The sequence below is a fragment of the Cygnus olor genome, chromosome 4 (assembly GCF_009769625.2).
Source record: "Cygnus olor isolate bCygOlo1 chromosome 4, bCygOlo1.pri.v2, whole genome shotgun sequence".
In the NCBI taxonomy this organism is placed as follows: Eukaryota; Metazoa; Chordata; class Aves; order Anseriformes; family Anatidae; genus Cygnus; species Cygnus olor.
Window position 1 is genome coordinate 66,573,820 of NC_049172.1, and position 14,308 is coordinate 66,588,127.

Below are 14,308 nucleotides of genomic sequence, written 5' to 3' on the forward strand. Positions count from 1 at the left end.
GCATTTATGGGAAGGAACTGTGCTATAGACATGTTATTTCTTTCTTTTAGTAAATGGTTTTATCTTATAGCCTCCAAGTCAGTCATTCACCTGGTGGTGCAAAACCTAAATCAACGTGTGGGATGGCTTTCTCTGTTACACTCCTCTTCAAGAGGAAGGGTGGGTCAGGGACATGCATGTACGTTCCATAATATGTACATATGGAATCTGATATTTAGAACTGAGTACCTCTACTTAAGGAAAATCTTAAAAGAGGAATCTGCCCACTAGAAGGCAGACCACAGTGCCAGTAATTTGTGCAAATCACCACAACTCAACTTGCATGTAAAGTACAACTTCCAAAAACGTAAAACAATAGTTCTTAGGTGCCTAAAGCCAAAACGTGCTGAAAAGGAGCACTGCCTTTGAGCCAAAGTTGGGAGTTGCACTTGTATTAGTTTGCATCTTGAAAACCAAAACAAGATTCATCCTGCTTTGTGTGCAAGTCCCCTTTCCCGTTACTACTTATCCTATCAGTAACCGAGTATCCTGATATCACTTATTTTCTTTGGGGCGGGTGTATGCTTCCTCTCATTAAGCCTTTTTTGCTAATGTGGCATACATTTAGTTCAGAGCAGCCAGGATGGTAGAGCTGCATTTATTTACAGAATTCACAGGCTTTTAAATCTGTGCTGTTAGCTATATCTAATTCACAATCATTTATTTTTATGATAAACTTGATTTCAATTAAATTTAGTATTACAACTATCGAGAACAGTACTTTTTTTTCCCCCTGTTGTTCTGCTGTGTGCTGAAAAAGTTAGTAGGATATTATTGACAGAGAAAGGGAGACTATAACTCTGTATGTGCCCTGTTTCCTATATTCCTCTTTCAGCATCTACCACTCAAAAAGAGCGTACCAAAAAAAGACAAAGTATGGTCTCATGAAGTATAGTTTTTCCTATATTCTAATAAGAAGAGGGGCCTTAACAAGATCATTTTTTCAATCAATAGTATTTATAATTTTTTTAATCAAGAAATTACCAAGATTTTTTCTTTTTTTTTACCCCATTCCTTGTTTTCAGGTTGCTCAGGATGCTGCTCTCCATACAGGAGATCCCAATTTAGCAATGGAATTGTTTGAAGCTGCTGGAGACATATTTTTCAATGGTTCATGGGAAAAGGAGAAAGCAGTGACCTTCTACAAGGTTTGTGTGTTGTTTTTTTTTACAGCATCGATAATTACATGTTCTCCCTTTGTCACAGATTTCTACAAATCCTGAACCTCTCAGCAAACAAGACTATAACCTATTGTAATTGAGTACTTTATGCCATGCTATTAGTAGATTTCACCTGTTGTAATTCTTCTTCTCTGTCTAAGATGTGATATATTCAAAGAGCAAAAAAAAAAAAAACCAAATTGCTTGACATGATGTAAATGGAAGTTTTTCAGTGCACATCTTGGGGTTCATAAATACCTAACTTGTTCTTGTGCATTTCAGGACAGGGCTCTTCCACTTGCTGTTGAGATTGGCAACAAAAACACTGAGCTCAGATTATATAATAAACTGGTGGAATTGTTGGTGAATCTGAAGGTTTACGAGGAAAGTCTGGAATATGCAAAAGCATCTCTTATGCTTAGCGTAAATTTAGGTAAGACCAATTTCAGTTACAGCTGGGTATGAGTGATATCTCCAATTTAAGACAGGAATCTAAAAATAAGATGTTTTCGTCCTTCAAATTCAGTCAGATTTCCTGACAGGAATTCATAACAATACTCTCCTTGCTATTTTTGCCTCTGTTCAAGAAAGAATAATGTTACTGCTGCCTCTTCAAGCTCTAAATTCATATGGAAAATGTACAGCACAGAATTAAGTGTGGGATTCCAAGCCCAAATTTAATGTGCTTTCTTATAGCCAAGCTGCAATACTGATCAATACTTTTGTGCCAAGATGCTTATGAGTATCATGTGCTCTATTCAGATTTGCTTGTAGCCTTGCTGGTGAACAGATCAAGGAAAAAGTAATTAAAAACAATAAGGCTAGATTCCAAAGTGATATTCTTTGTTTTTGAGAACTGTTCAACTGATTAAGAATGCTCCTGTCCCTCTGTACGTGCACAGACAGATCATTTTGATCAGTCTGATCTTTCTTTTTTCATATAATTTCTAATATAAAGTTTTCACTGGGAAGGTTAAGGGAGTTTGTAATCCCATTATTACCATTTTGAAAACTTCCAAAAAAAATCTGTTCTTTGTAAATATGCACAGTGTGTGATACATGAAAGGTATGAATGCAGTTATTTTAGAAAGTCCCAGAGACAGTCAAATCCAACAGCGGAAAAAATAATAAATTCTCTGGGACTTTTCCTTAAGGAAAAGGGCAGGCTTGGCCATGTATCTCTTGGCCATTTATCAAAACAAAAATAGTTTTGATCAACAAAATACTGTATAGAAATAAACTAAAAAAATATTACCGATATATCCTGGTTTGAGAAAATTTCACTTTTGTTTCTTTGATTTTATCCTGATTTGTACGTTATCTCATTAGGAAATCAGCTAAATGAACGAATAGCTTATCATCGTCTGGCTGCCATCCATCATCATTTGGGTCACTGTGAACTAGCTGAACACTTTTATTTAAAGGCCTTGTCCCTCTGTTCCTCTCCCCTGGAGTTTGAGGAGGAAACATTGTATTACGTCAAGGTGTACTTGAACTTAGGAGACATAATATTCTATGACCTTAAGGTAAGAAATACTAAAAACTGCTGTGGAAAAATCATTATGCTGAGTAATGTTTTATCACATCACTTTACTAAATTGTTGTTATGCATTTAGAATGTAAATAATAAGGTGGGAGAAGATCTGAAACTATATTTTTCTGGTTTGTTACCTAACGAACTGAGCTTGGATGTCCTCTTACACAGCTGTGCTGTAGAAGGTACTACCTTTTTTTTTTTTAATTTCAGGATCCCTTTGATGCAGCAGGCTATTATCATTTGGCACTCGCTGCTGCCATGGACTTGGGCAATAAAAAAGCTCAACTGAAGATTTACACAAGACTTGCAATAATCTACCACAACTTCCTTGTGGATCGGGAAATGTCTCTCTTCTTTTATCAAAAGGCAAGAACGTTTGCAGCAGAGCTGAATGTTAGAAGAATAAATCTAGCTCCTGATCAGTGTTATAAGAGTTTATAAACAACTTTGAAACAATGCAATCCAGCAATTACAGAAGTAGTTAAAGAAATATTGCATGGGTTTGGCAGGAGCATGCAGAATGAGTTCAGTGTCTCATACTGCATGTGCTGTGAGCAGGAGTTCAGCATCCCAAGATAAATTACCTGTTTTCATGACAGTGGACTGCATTGTATCATCTCTAAGATACAGTCCTGCACTTGTTATTTGAGGATCAGCCTATGAACTAAAACCAAAACCCATCAGCCTTTATTCTTTTTAATATTACATTTTTCTTTGCTATCTTTTTTTGCCTAGTTGCATATTGGAAAATGATCAATGCATATATGTGATGAAAAGTATTTAATAAAGCATTGTAGACAAATAGCACTCCGTACAAACTGTCTTTCTTTGTATGACCTAGTTCCTGTTTGACCTACCTCTATTTAATTTAATTGATGCCAAAGAAGTATTTGCACAATCATGTTAGATACAGTATGAGAATTAGTTTGATCCAGCTGCCTAGCAATCAATCACCCCTCATTTCCCAACAAACTAACTTACTGCAGAACTCAGAGCCTCTAATTATCTTTGAAATCCTAAAGTTGTATATTGTAAAAACTAACCGGTGCTCAGAAATGAAGTCTCTGGTAGTATGCATGTTGTTCCGTGGATTTCATTTGTCCTGTGAAGGCTCTCTTTCTCTCTTTCCAAAGACATTTTTAATTGACCTTTTTCAGAATTGTCAGTATTGTCTGCAATGGCTTAACACAGCATTTCCTATAATTACATTATATTCAGAAAAATGTATTCTTTCATGTTAGTTGCAAAAATACTAGATTGTTAATTTTGGTAGTTCTAAATCTTTGTGCCTCAAAACATTTTCATATTAAAGCTTTATTAGAAATAACATTGTAGATTGTATATACTGAATGTGTATATCTACGAAAAAGTCTGTTAGTTTCAATTAAAACATTCAGAGAAATTTTGAAATCATGCCTGTTCATTCTCTAACAATTTCATATAAAAAGTTTGCTATATTTTTGCTATATTTTGCTATATTTCTAAGGGACTTTTAGAAAGAATGGAAGCTTCAATGGAAGATATGCACACAGACTCAGTAAGCAGTGGGGGGGGGGGTTGGCTATGTATTGTATTTTGTTTTTTATTGTCAAACCTGGAGGAAGTGAGAGGTGCAAGAAACAACTTATTTTCTGGTCTGTGTAGCTATGTATTCTCATCGTCTTGGTTCTTTGCCCAAGAATCTTTTTTCTCTCCTAAAACTATCATTCGCAGCAGACTCTGAAACTTTACACATGCAATTGGGTATTTGATTTTTGCCATCTTCCTGACCTTGTGAATTCTTCATTCGTTTGTTGACTTCCTCCACTAAAGGAATAGAGTATGCTTGTAAATATGTCACTCACCAAATATAGCTTAGCACTTTGCTTTTAAAAAAGAAAAAGCATTATGTTGGACAATGAATCAGACCCCTGATTGTAGGAATGTGTACTGCTGAAAGCAATTCTACTCAATTTTTCTGAACACTTGCAATCAGACTTGAACTAAGCATTAAAGCTGGAAGTTTTAATGTTCAGGTAGCTTGGGAACTTACACTAAAGGCATAAACACATTCAGTCTGGTGTCATACTGTCTCAATAAGCATTGCAAATGTGTACTCTTCCTTGCCTTGGCCTGAAAACTCAACAGAAATCTTGTATTTCCTGTAAATCTTGTATCTCTCCATAGAGCTGGGAAAATTGTGGATGTTGCTCTCTGTAAAATAGCTTGATTTTTTTTTCAGTGCTTGGCAGTCTACTCTCCGTTGGGTTTTCAGACTAGATAAAGTTTTTGTTGCCCGCCCTGATTCCACGGGATTTTTGCTTTCATAGCAATCCAGTCCTTCATTACTAATTCACCCTTTAATGTTAAATTGTGCTTGTGCAGTGTCTAAAACAACCATTTCTTGGGCACTGCTTTCAAGACAGTTGAACAGCATGAAAAATGTAGCTAACTTTTGAAAAGGTAGCACCTGAATTCTCTCTCATTGCTCTGAGAAATTCTGTGTTTTTCTACTCCATGTGGTTAAAGTGATCCATAGGCATGGAACTTCAAAGAGCTGCATTTCTATTAGATGTCTAAATGGCATTTAGGTATTCAAAAGTTGTTGGACTTCTAAGTATGCCTTTTTCTCCAGAAAGTACATCATCACTTTATGATTCTGTGGGAACAAATGCAATGCACTTGAATAGCAAAGTTGGAATTTACAAATTCTGGGAGGAACTGAATCTGGGCTAAAGGATTTTACTATTTAGTTGTGTTCCCTTTGATCAGGAATGGTAAGATTCATCTTCCCTTCAGGTCTTCCCTTCAGGAAGACACCTGTCAGATAGCTATGCTCCCCTTAGCATCAGAGAATGGTCAGCAGGCTACAAAGCAGAATTCTACAGGTGGGTGAGATGAATCTTTCCTGGCATGCTCTCTGGTGCATGTCTATATAATGTCTCAAATAATTAGACTTCCACTCTGTTTTGCCACAGCTGTTATGTAAATTGATCAATGGCAGAACATTCTTCAAGCTTAATGAAGCAAAAAGGCAGAACAGCATGGAATCTGGATGCCTACTAGATGGGGATAAAAAAAAAAAAAACATACCTCTGCAGAGGATGTTTGTTAGAAAAGCCAATGAGGAAGAGGATGTTTGGTTACTAAATGAAGAAAAAGATACAGAAAGCAGATGCAGATTCAGTGGGCTTACACTCAATGCTAGTTATATAGCCAGACAGTAGAAAAAGTTTGATACTCTTTTAATGAGCCAAAAAGCCCTGCTGGGCTGTTAAACACTCTGCAGGCTACTGGCACACCTGGTATTTCTGCTTGAATTGAAAAAATAACAAGCTTCTATTTCCAGGAAACTATGAACTGGTGCCTGTGAGCAGCTACATACCTAGAACCCTGTCAAATATAGGCGCACACCTGTGGTGTTTTCTCATCCAGGTACAGCTATCAAGTGTCATCCCTTCATTTTGAAAATGGGACTAGGAAGGATGTAATATTATGTTCATTGTATAGAATACATAATTACTAGAAAGGGGTCTCCCTGACACACAGACACAGACATGCAGGCTTTGGTCTGGTCCTTCTCTCCATCTCTTCTGGTTAGATAAAAAGATGTGCCAAATTCTGCATGCCCTCTGGGTGCCTGTGAATAGGGAGCTCGACCTTGTCCTCTCAGGAATTCACCTTGAAGTAAAGGAAGGTTGAGCTCCACCACCTATGTTATGAAGGACTTGCATTTAACACCTCTGCATAATATACGCTCTCTGGATTAGAAACTGGCACACAGGGGCACACAGGATTTCTGGTTGTTGGGTGTCCATTATTTATTTAATTAATTTTGTTAGAGTAAGAGTAACATTTTTGTTTGTTTTTGTTTTGTTGCAATTTTGGCCTCTTCAGAGAAGTTACACCTGCTTCATGCTGGTTTTAGCAGGACCTAAGCCATTCAATCTTAACGCTTTAGTTTTTCCAGGACCAGAATGTAAGTCACTGCTAGCCTAAAAAACCTGTAGCCACTTGGTGGCACTCTCTAGCTTTAAATAAGTGGTTTCCAGTCCTGGAGGCTAAGGAAAGAGTTCAGAAACCTGAAAATGTAGCACATGGTTCCTCCTTTACTCTTCCTTTCCAAGCAAAAGCTAACACTTTGTAAAACCAAACCAAACCAAGCCCTTCAAAAATGATGTCTGAGGTCCTTTCTAGGGACTCTTCTGGTAAAGCCCCTTTACCAGAGCAAGGGAAATATTGATCTTCCCCAGATAAGCATCTGTGTGCTCTTCCACAAAGGAAACATACTCCAGGAAAGCAACAGAGCACATGCAAGGAGTAAGAGTTGCAGATAATTTTAAATTACTTTGAACTATTGAAAGCTGTTGTAACTGACTTGTCTGCAGCCAACCTAAAGTCAGCAGCTCTGAGGTATTGCACGTCTTTATTTGGTACTCAGAAAACCGGGGTGCAAATATAGAATACTGCAATAGAAGAGAAACTTAGAAAATGATGCCAGAGGCAGGCATGCACTGCAAACTGATGGTGTTACTTTAAAATGGTCAACTTCTGACAGCTACCTGTTTTGTTAAGATAAATGCCATCGGAATTCCTTTGTATGAGCCTGGTGCTATAGTACTCTAGGCAGTGATATTCAAAATAGTTAACAAATAGAGATCAGGCAAACCACTTTTTTGGGGGGAAAATATACTAAACCTATTAGCAGATTTGGTAGCAGTTTTGTACATACAAATTGTCCTCCTTGTGTTAACGTCTGCTGATGTGCAAAGGAGATGTTGCCCTAAATATTTTACTTTTAATGCTGTTCTGGTTTATTTTTGTTATTTCAGATGGTGAAGGGAAGAATGATAATGAATTTCTCAGCAGATTTTTCTCCAGCCAGCACTTTGATCACTAAGTGGGCAGGTTAAGTTTCCCTTGCAGTGCACTGACGTACTAAATGGTTTGAATCTTTGCATAAGAAAAGCAAACTAAACAAGATTACTCTGACTTATCATAAAACTTATGTGGCATTTAGACACAATTATTTTAAAGAGTTATGTGCTGGGAAACTCTTGAAAATTTTCAGCAGGTGTTTTTCCTTTTCCTGATGTGGCAGATGTACAAAATCTGCTCTCAAAGTATTCCTTCTTTGCCAAGTCAACAGAAGGGAATTTCACCATTGCAAGGAATTTAACTTTTTTGGAAGTTGTGAAGAGTATGATTAATGGAGCATTTCTGCTTCTTTAAAAATAACATGGCTCCCTTCTGAATGTTTTCTGAACTATATCTAACACCACTGGCTGTTTGTTAAACATCATAAAAAAAAAAAAAAAAAAAAAAAACTTGTTATATGAGTTAAGTTATAAACTGTGGGAAAAGAAAAACTTCACAGAAGCCAATCCATTTGCAAAGCAGGAAAGAACTTTACCAAGAATTATTACTGACCATCATCCACCTGCTTATTTTCTGCTTGAAGTGCAGATACATTTCTGTGTCCCTGCCTTAACTACTATAGGCCATGTGTATGACACAACACACCTGCTTCTTTCTCTCCCTGAAGAGGGAATTTCTAACACAGTATAACTGCTCACTTTGTGTAATATCAAAAAGCAACAACATATGGGTATTAGGACATAGAAAGAAACACCCAAGAAGTGACCTTGACCAAAAATGGACCCAAAATGCCATAACCTTTTCCTGGAGTAGTTGTACATTTTGGCCTTCAGACATGAATACTCATGGAGGCGTAGAGGAGATGTGTTTTTATGGCAACTGGTGGCATAGATCTGGTGATGTACCGAACCCCTAAATTAATTTCTTCACTTTCCCATAATTTCTTTTCAGCAATTCCTATCCATTTAATAACACGCAAAAACTTTCAATAGGGCTACGCTGCTATTTTTCAGTGCCAATACAGGGAATTATCCATATTTGCTTGAAATTCTGAAGTAAATTCTAATTATTTTTAGTTTACTTTCTTTTTAAAGAGTATCTTCAGCCATGAATGACACAAGATTTTTTGAGGCATTTTGATCCTCAACGCACAATAGAAGTATGGAGCATCATTGAAATACGTGGTTCTATAATTTTGTTTTCCTGTTTTCAAAGTTGCTATTAGTATTAACTATGTAGAATCAACTAGACTGTAAAGAATCAGGATAGTAAAACAAATACATCCCCTCTACCTATTGCACATGAGAAAGCATTACTTCTTGCATTCATAACTCTCGACATACTTGCATTTATTTGCCTGGTGGACTAAAAATGCTATGCTGCAATTTTCTTTAAATCTTAAACCTTTGTCTTGTATTGGTCAAGATTTACTTGGTATAAAGACTCAGTTAAAATTTGTGCTCTCTCATACTGATGAATTGAACTCAAGAAAAAACAATTGTAAATTGCTTACTAAGTAACTCAAAAATGATTCCCTTTTATGCTCTGCTGTAGGTCTGTCAATTACACGTTATATAAAAAATGTTGTTCCTGTTTTTCCTGCATACCATAGATAACAATAGTCTCACATGCAAACATATAGCTGAGTAAATGTTATTCACCACAAAGTAATGATAATTAGATTACTTGAATATTATTTTATCTCAGAGAGCAACCTAAGTTTCTCACTTTATTTTACTTATTGATAACTATATGATTGTTAGAATCTCAAAAGACTTGTGATTACGAGAAGCTTCAGGAAAACTGAGCTGCGTGTCAATAAGTATCTTAGTCTGAAATTCTGTATTTTATTAACAGATTTTGACAGACTCTTTGTTTCCAACATGTTTTTTCTTCTTTCTCAGATAAGTGGAATTTTTGGATAGAATCACCTTGTTAGATTACCAGTTTCCTTTCTTTGTCTGCCAGTTGATCAATGTGTATAAATTTGTGTCTGGGATTTTCTGGGTCACTGAATCACAATTTCTTATTAAAGCAGAGAAAAGTTGTCCATGTTGCACCTTTTGCCAATTATATTTGCTCTATTGCTTTCCTTTTTTAGCCACCATCTTTACTTGTTTTTAGGTCTGCCAGATTTTTCATCACCCTTGCTGAATCCTGGGTGTCTGCCACATACCAGTTAATACTGGAAACAAATCATTCCTATTTCTAAGAATGAGTCTGGAAAAAAGTACACTAATTGGTCAATGTTTATTTTAAACTGAGTGAAGTCTGGTTACCTGTTTTCTACAAAGCTTGACTGACCAGGAGCAGGGATTTAGCAGCAAAGTGGGGTTGATTTAGGAACGGACTATCTCCCATCTAAAAGTATTCCTATCATAAGCTTTTAAAAAATTACAATTTGTGTAGTAAAGATGTTTTGACATGTTCTACCAAAATTTAATGCTTACCGAGAGAGCTTGAGCTACTTGTATCTTGGACAATTGAGTAGGATTTGCCATGTGTATGATGCTTCAAGCTGTTACAAGGGTAAAGGAAATAAAGCTAGGAGCCTTGCAACAGATAATAAGAGACTAGTTTTTAGAAGTATGAGCTAAGCTTACCCTCTGGCCAAAATGAGAAAGAATTTGGGAGGAAAATGTTTGACCATGCTGCCAAAGGTTGTATCATGGCAGTAAACACTGCATAAACAACAGTAAACATGCATAAACAACATTAGTTAGTGGATTTTCTGAGTACTTAGCAATGTTTAATAATTGCATTTAGACTGCAGGTATCCCATATCAATCTTTATTTATGTTAGTAAAGGATTATTGCCTAGCATTCCCCTTATACTCTAAGTTATGTTAGTTTTGAAGTAGCAGATACCAAGATTGAATGGGAAGGGAGATACTTTTGAAGATACATCACATCCAGTCTCCCACAATTACAACAATGATATATTAAAACCTTCAGAATTCCTTGATGTCTTTTGTTAGACAGACCAAAATACATCCTTTTTAAATGGCAAGAGGTAAAACTTAAAGCAGTGTCTTGAATATGTTTCTCTGTGGTCTTTGTAACAGGCAAACATCTTCAGTTTTGCAAGCTCCATGTCTTCTAGCTCTTCTGAACTTCCTTTTTAAACCTGTACCTGGATTACCCAAATTCATTTGTTCATCTTTTCTGAATTATCTTCCTTTTTCTTTTTTTAGTAAATTTTGATAAACTATCTCTTGGCCTTGTATAAAAATACACTGGATATGTTTTATAACAAGTAAAATCTAATATAAACTTAGATTGAGCATTTAGAAATATTTAGATTGCTGCCTTTGGACCTCCGCATGCACTATTTAAGGTTTTATTTTACTCAGTTGCTGACATGGAATTTTGATTTGGACAACAGGCCACTTTCTCAATTCACATAAATCAGCTAAGCTCCATTAAAATAAAACTCCAGTTCTGGGTTAAATTAACAATTTGAGATTTGGCTAAAGGTCCGTGTCTAACATGACATTCCCTTGCCACAGGAGATTAGAATGAAATGCTGAGGTCCTGCATAAAGGTCCAAGTTAAAGGGACTCCTACAAACAGCGAGTGTATGTGGGCTGAGACACTCGATCTTCCTCCCATCCGATAGCTGCTGAGCAGCTCTGTGGTGTGGTTCTTTTCCCGTGTGAGAGTCTAGAGGAGCGGGTTGTGTGGGCATGGACACACTGGAGAGACTTCCTCAGCATTGTGTCTGCACTAAGCCACGTGGAACACGGCTCCACAGGATGTCAAAGTTTTGGCATATTCCTGCAAATCCTCCTCCTTGTTTGTCCTCTCCATGACCTCTCCCTCCCCTTTACTGTTGTACAAAGTGTGAGAGGCTCTACTGGGAAGAGGGCTACAGAGTAGGCCACATTTTGCAAGGTTTGGTTTGTAAGACCCATTAGGGAGGTCTTATTCTGGAAGAAGGTTACAAGTGCGTGCTCTAAAACCACTCTCTCTTTCCATTTTATTCAAGATCTTACAGAAATTTTTCTTTCTATCTGCTGGGAAAAAAAAAAAAGTGTAATTGTTCATTGGTTTATTTGTATTTTTGTAGTCTTCTTCCATTCCAGATTTTGTAAGTCACGATAGTGTCTGCTCTGTTTACATTTTAGTTAAGCTGATGCTTGGCTGATTTGACTGTAGTGCAATTAAAAAAATTCAGCTTGGATTCTTCGCTACTTCTTTTGTTATATTATGCAGAAACTTTGCATACAGTTTGTCAATGACTAACTGATAGACTATCAATAAGAGGATAAAATTATCCTGCAATTAATTTTGAATATCAGTAAGACAGGAAATTGTAAAATTAACTCTTCAGTTCCCCTGAATTAATTTATAAGGGAAATTGAATGTTTTTCATTTCTCAAAAGTACTATCGAGGCATATTTTTGTTTATGCTTTTGTAATTTTATAAATGTTAACTTAAAGCTGAAACAGTTTAATATAAAGTTTCAGATTAAGCAAGCATATGTATTCTCAGTGTCACTCAGCTAGTTTAAAATAGTCTTATGAGCATCTAACAGAATATGTGTCTAGTCTGGTGTTTTATTAAAGTAACAATGTGTGTGGGATAATCAGCAGTGTTTTTCCATTGTGGTCAAAGTACTTTGGAGAATTCAAACATCAGAAAAACAGTCTCAGGACACTTGGAGATCCTCACTTTTTTCATTTTTGTCTAATACAGTTTCACTGCATTGCTTCTATTGGCTTTATTCCTGCTCAACAACGACAATCAAACAGAAATGTCTAGAATAAGTTATTCAAATGGTTCCTTTCAGCCTTAAAAAGTTTAAATTTGTGAACTAGACGAGCACAAGAGAGCAACATATCTTTAATATCTTTATCACTTCTTCAAAAATATTATCATTTTTTTCTCATGGTATCTATTATTTAGGCCAGAGCAAGTAAAGAACAAAGCCATTAAAACCACTATCTGCACTGGCAGTCAAGTAGTTTAAGTGAAGAGGCTTAAATTGTTAACTGAAGAAAATGCAGGCCACTAAGATTCAAACATTCATTAGCTACATTCCCCAATGAAGTCCTTGGTGAAAACTAAGTGTACAAAAAAAGACATAAGGTAGAAGATGGCAGAACCAGGATTTGGGATAACCTGATTATTTTCAAGGTCTTAGATACTTCTATTCTCATATTCCAGCTCAGAAATTCTTCGTGTTTTTATTTTTTTTCAAACATACAACTCATTTTAAGATTTTTAACACTATTTTTATTTTGCTTGAAGTGACATCCAGGTTGGATGGGGCTTTGAGCAACATGGTCTAGTGGAAGGTGTCCCTGCCCATGGCAATGGGGTTGAAATTAGATGATCTTCAAGGTCCCCTCCAACCCAAACCATTCTATGACTGCAAAACTTATTTTCATAAAGGAGAAAGAGGACTGGCTCACTATAGAAGAAGATATATGAAAAACAAGATAGCTGTTACACCTCATGGAATAAAGTATCAGAGTTATGACCCTTGAGTGCCCAAGATCTACAGGTTCAGTCAGCCATGTGTAAGCATCTCAGATATGGAAGCAATCTTGGCCAATGTCTGAATTTTTACTAGCATGCTCAGTTGCTGTACCTCATACTACAGGGTGTGGTAGTATATCAGTGTTGAAAATCATCTATGTCCTGAGGCAATACTTTTGAATAAATGATGGGAAACAAAGTGGATTAAGTTCATCCAGTTTTAGAAAACATCTGAAAATATCCTGAAGCTATTTTTCTTCCTTTTGAATGCTCAATCCTTTAAGGGGAGGTGGCTCTTCTTTGCTAGGTGGAGTCAAGTATCATTTTTCATTTAGTCCATACATTACCGTACATTAAAATCATGTTCATTCCCTAACTTCATCTTTCATGAATAAAAACAAACTAATAAAACTCCCTGGAAGAACTCACTGTGCAAATAAACCATTTCACTATTACAGAGGCTTATATCATCACTTAGAACTAAGTGTATATACTTATAATTGAACTTATTAAAATAAAAGATCTTGTTACATATTTATTTCACACACCCTTTTCCAAAGAACATACAAATTTGATTCACTCCCAAGAGGCTGCTCTTGGGCAGACTTTTTTATTGTTATAAGGATGCCAGTACAAAAATGCAAAGTCTGTAAAGTTTGGATTTGATAACTTTGCAATTCCTAGATTACTGTTGTCCTTATACTTTGTGAAATCTGTAGCACTAATCTAGGTACCCACCTTTCCTCTGAACCCCAAAGACTTCACGAGTGATTTTTATAAAAACACGACATTATATGCCACCGGTGTGAGACTGCAACTGGCAGTATTGATACCAAGATGATGGTAAATGGTCTTAGAACTCACATGTCAAAGAGCTTTCTGGGACAACTACATTATCTAATGGGACAGTGGATGAAGGTGAAATCATAAATGCCAGACTATGTATAACAGTTTCACATCATACATTCTCCTGTAAAAGAATATGGGTTGTTGTCTCAAAACTTCCACGACCTGAACATGTGATTTACTAAAAAAATGAAAATTAGTTATTGGGACGTCACACTTTATAAATGAAAGGGATTTCAAACAGGGCCCTGCACAGCAAAATTTTGGGGCCTGTTTAAATGATTTGAAGAAATCTGGATGTCTATAATTTGCTGAAGATGGCAAACAGGAAAGGGTAAAATGCACTGTTGAAGGTGGTAATGCAAAAATGGCAAACTTCAAATC

General features: G+C 36.3%; 1 protein-coding gene across 7 annotated transcripts in view; it reads left to right on the plus strand.

Annotated features, from left to right (window-relative positions):
• Window positions 1-4,143, plus strand: part of SH3TC1 (SH3 domain and tetratricopeptide repeats 1) — a 37,142-nt gene extending 32,999 nt beyond the window's left edge. For 6 of the 7 annotated variants that reach the window (XM_040556128.1, XM_040556129.1, XM_040556130.1 and 3 more), the window contains 4 exons: window positions 1,065-1,187; window positions 1,482-1,632; window positions 2,529-2,725; window positions 2,947-4,130. In XM_040556128.1, coding sequence (XP_040412062.1) covers window positions 1,065-1,187; window positions 1,482-1,632; window positions 2,529-2,725; window positions 2,947-3,177 — 702 coding nt within the window. In that variant the 3' untranslated portion in view covers window positions 3,178-4,130. Of the gene's footprint in view, window positions 1-1,064; window positions 1,188-1,481; window positions 1,633-2,528; window positions 2,726-2,946 lie in introns of all 7 variants that reach the window. The other variant, XM_040556127.1, reaches the window with a different exon arrangement.
• Window positions 4,144-14,308: the final 10,165 nt, after the last annotated feature.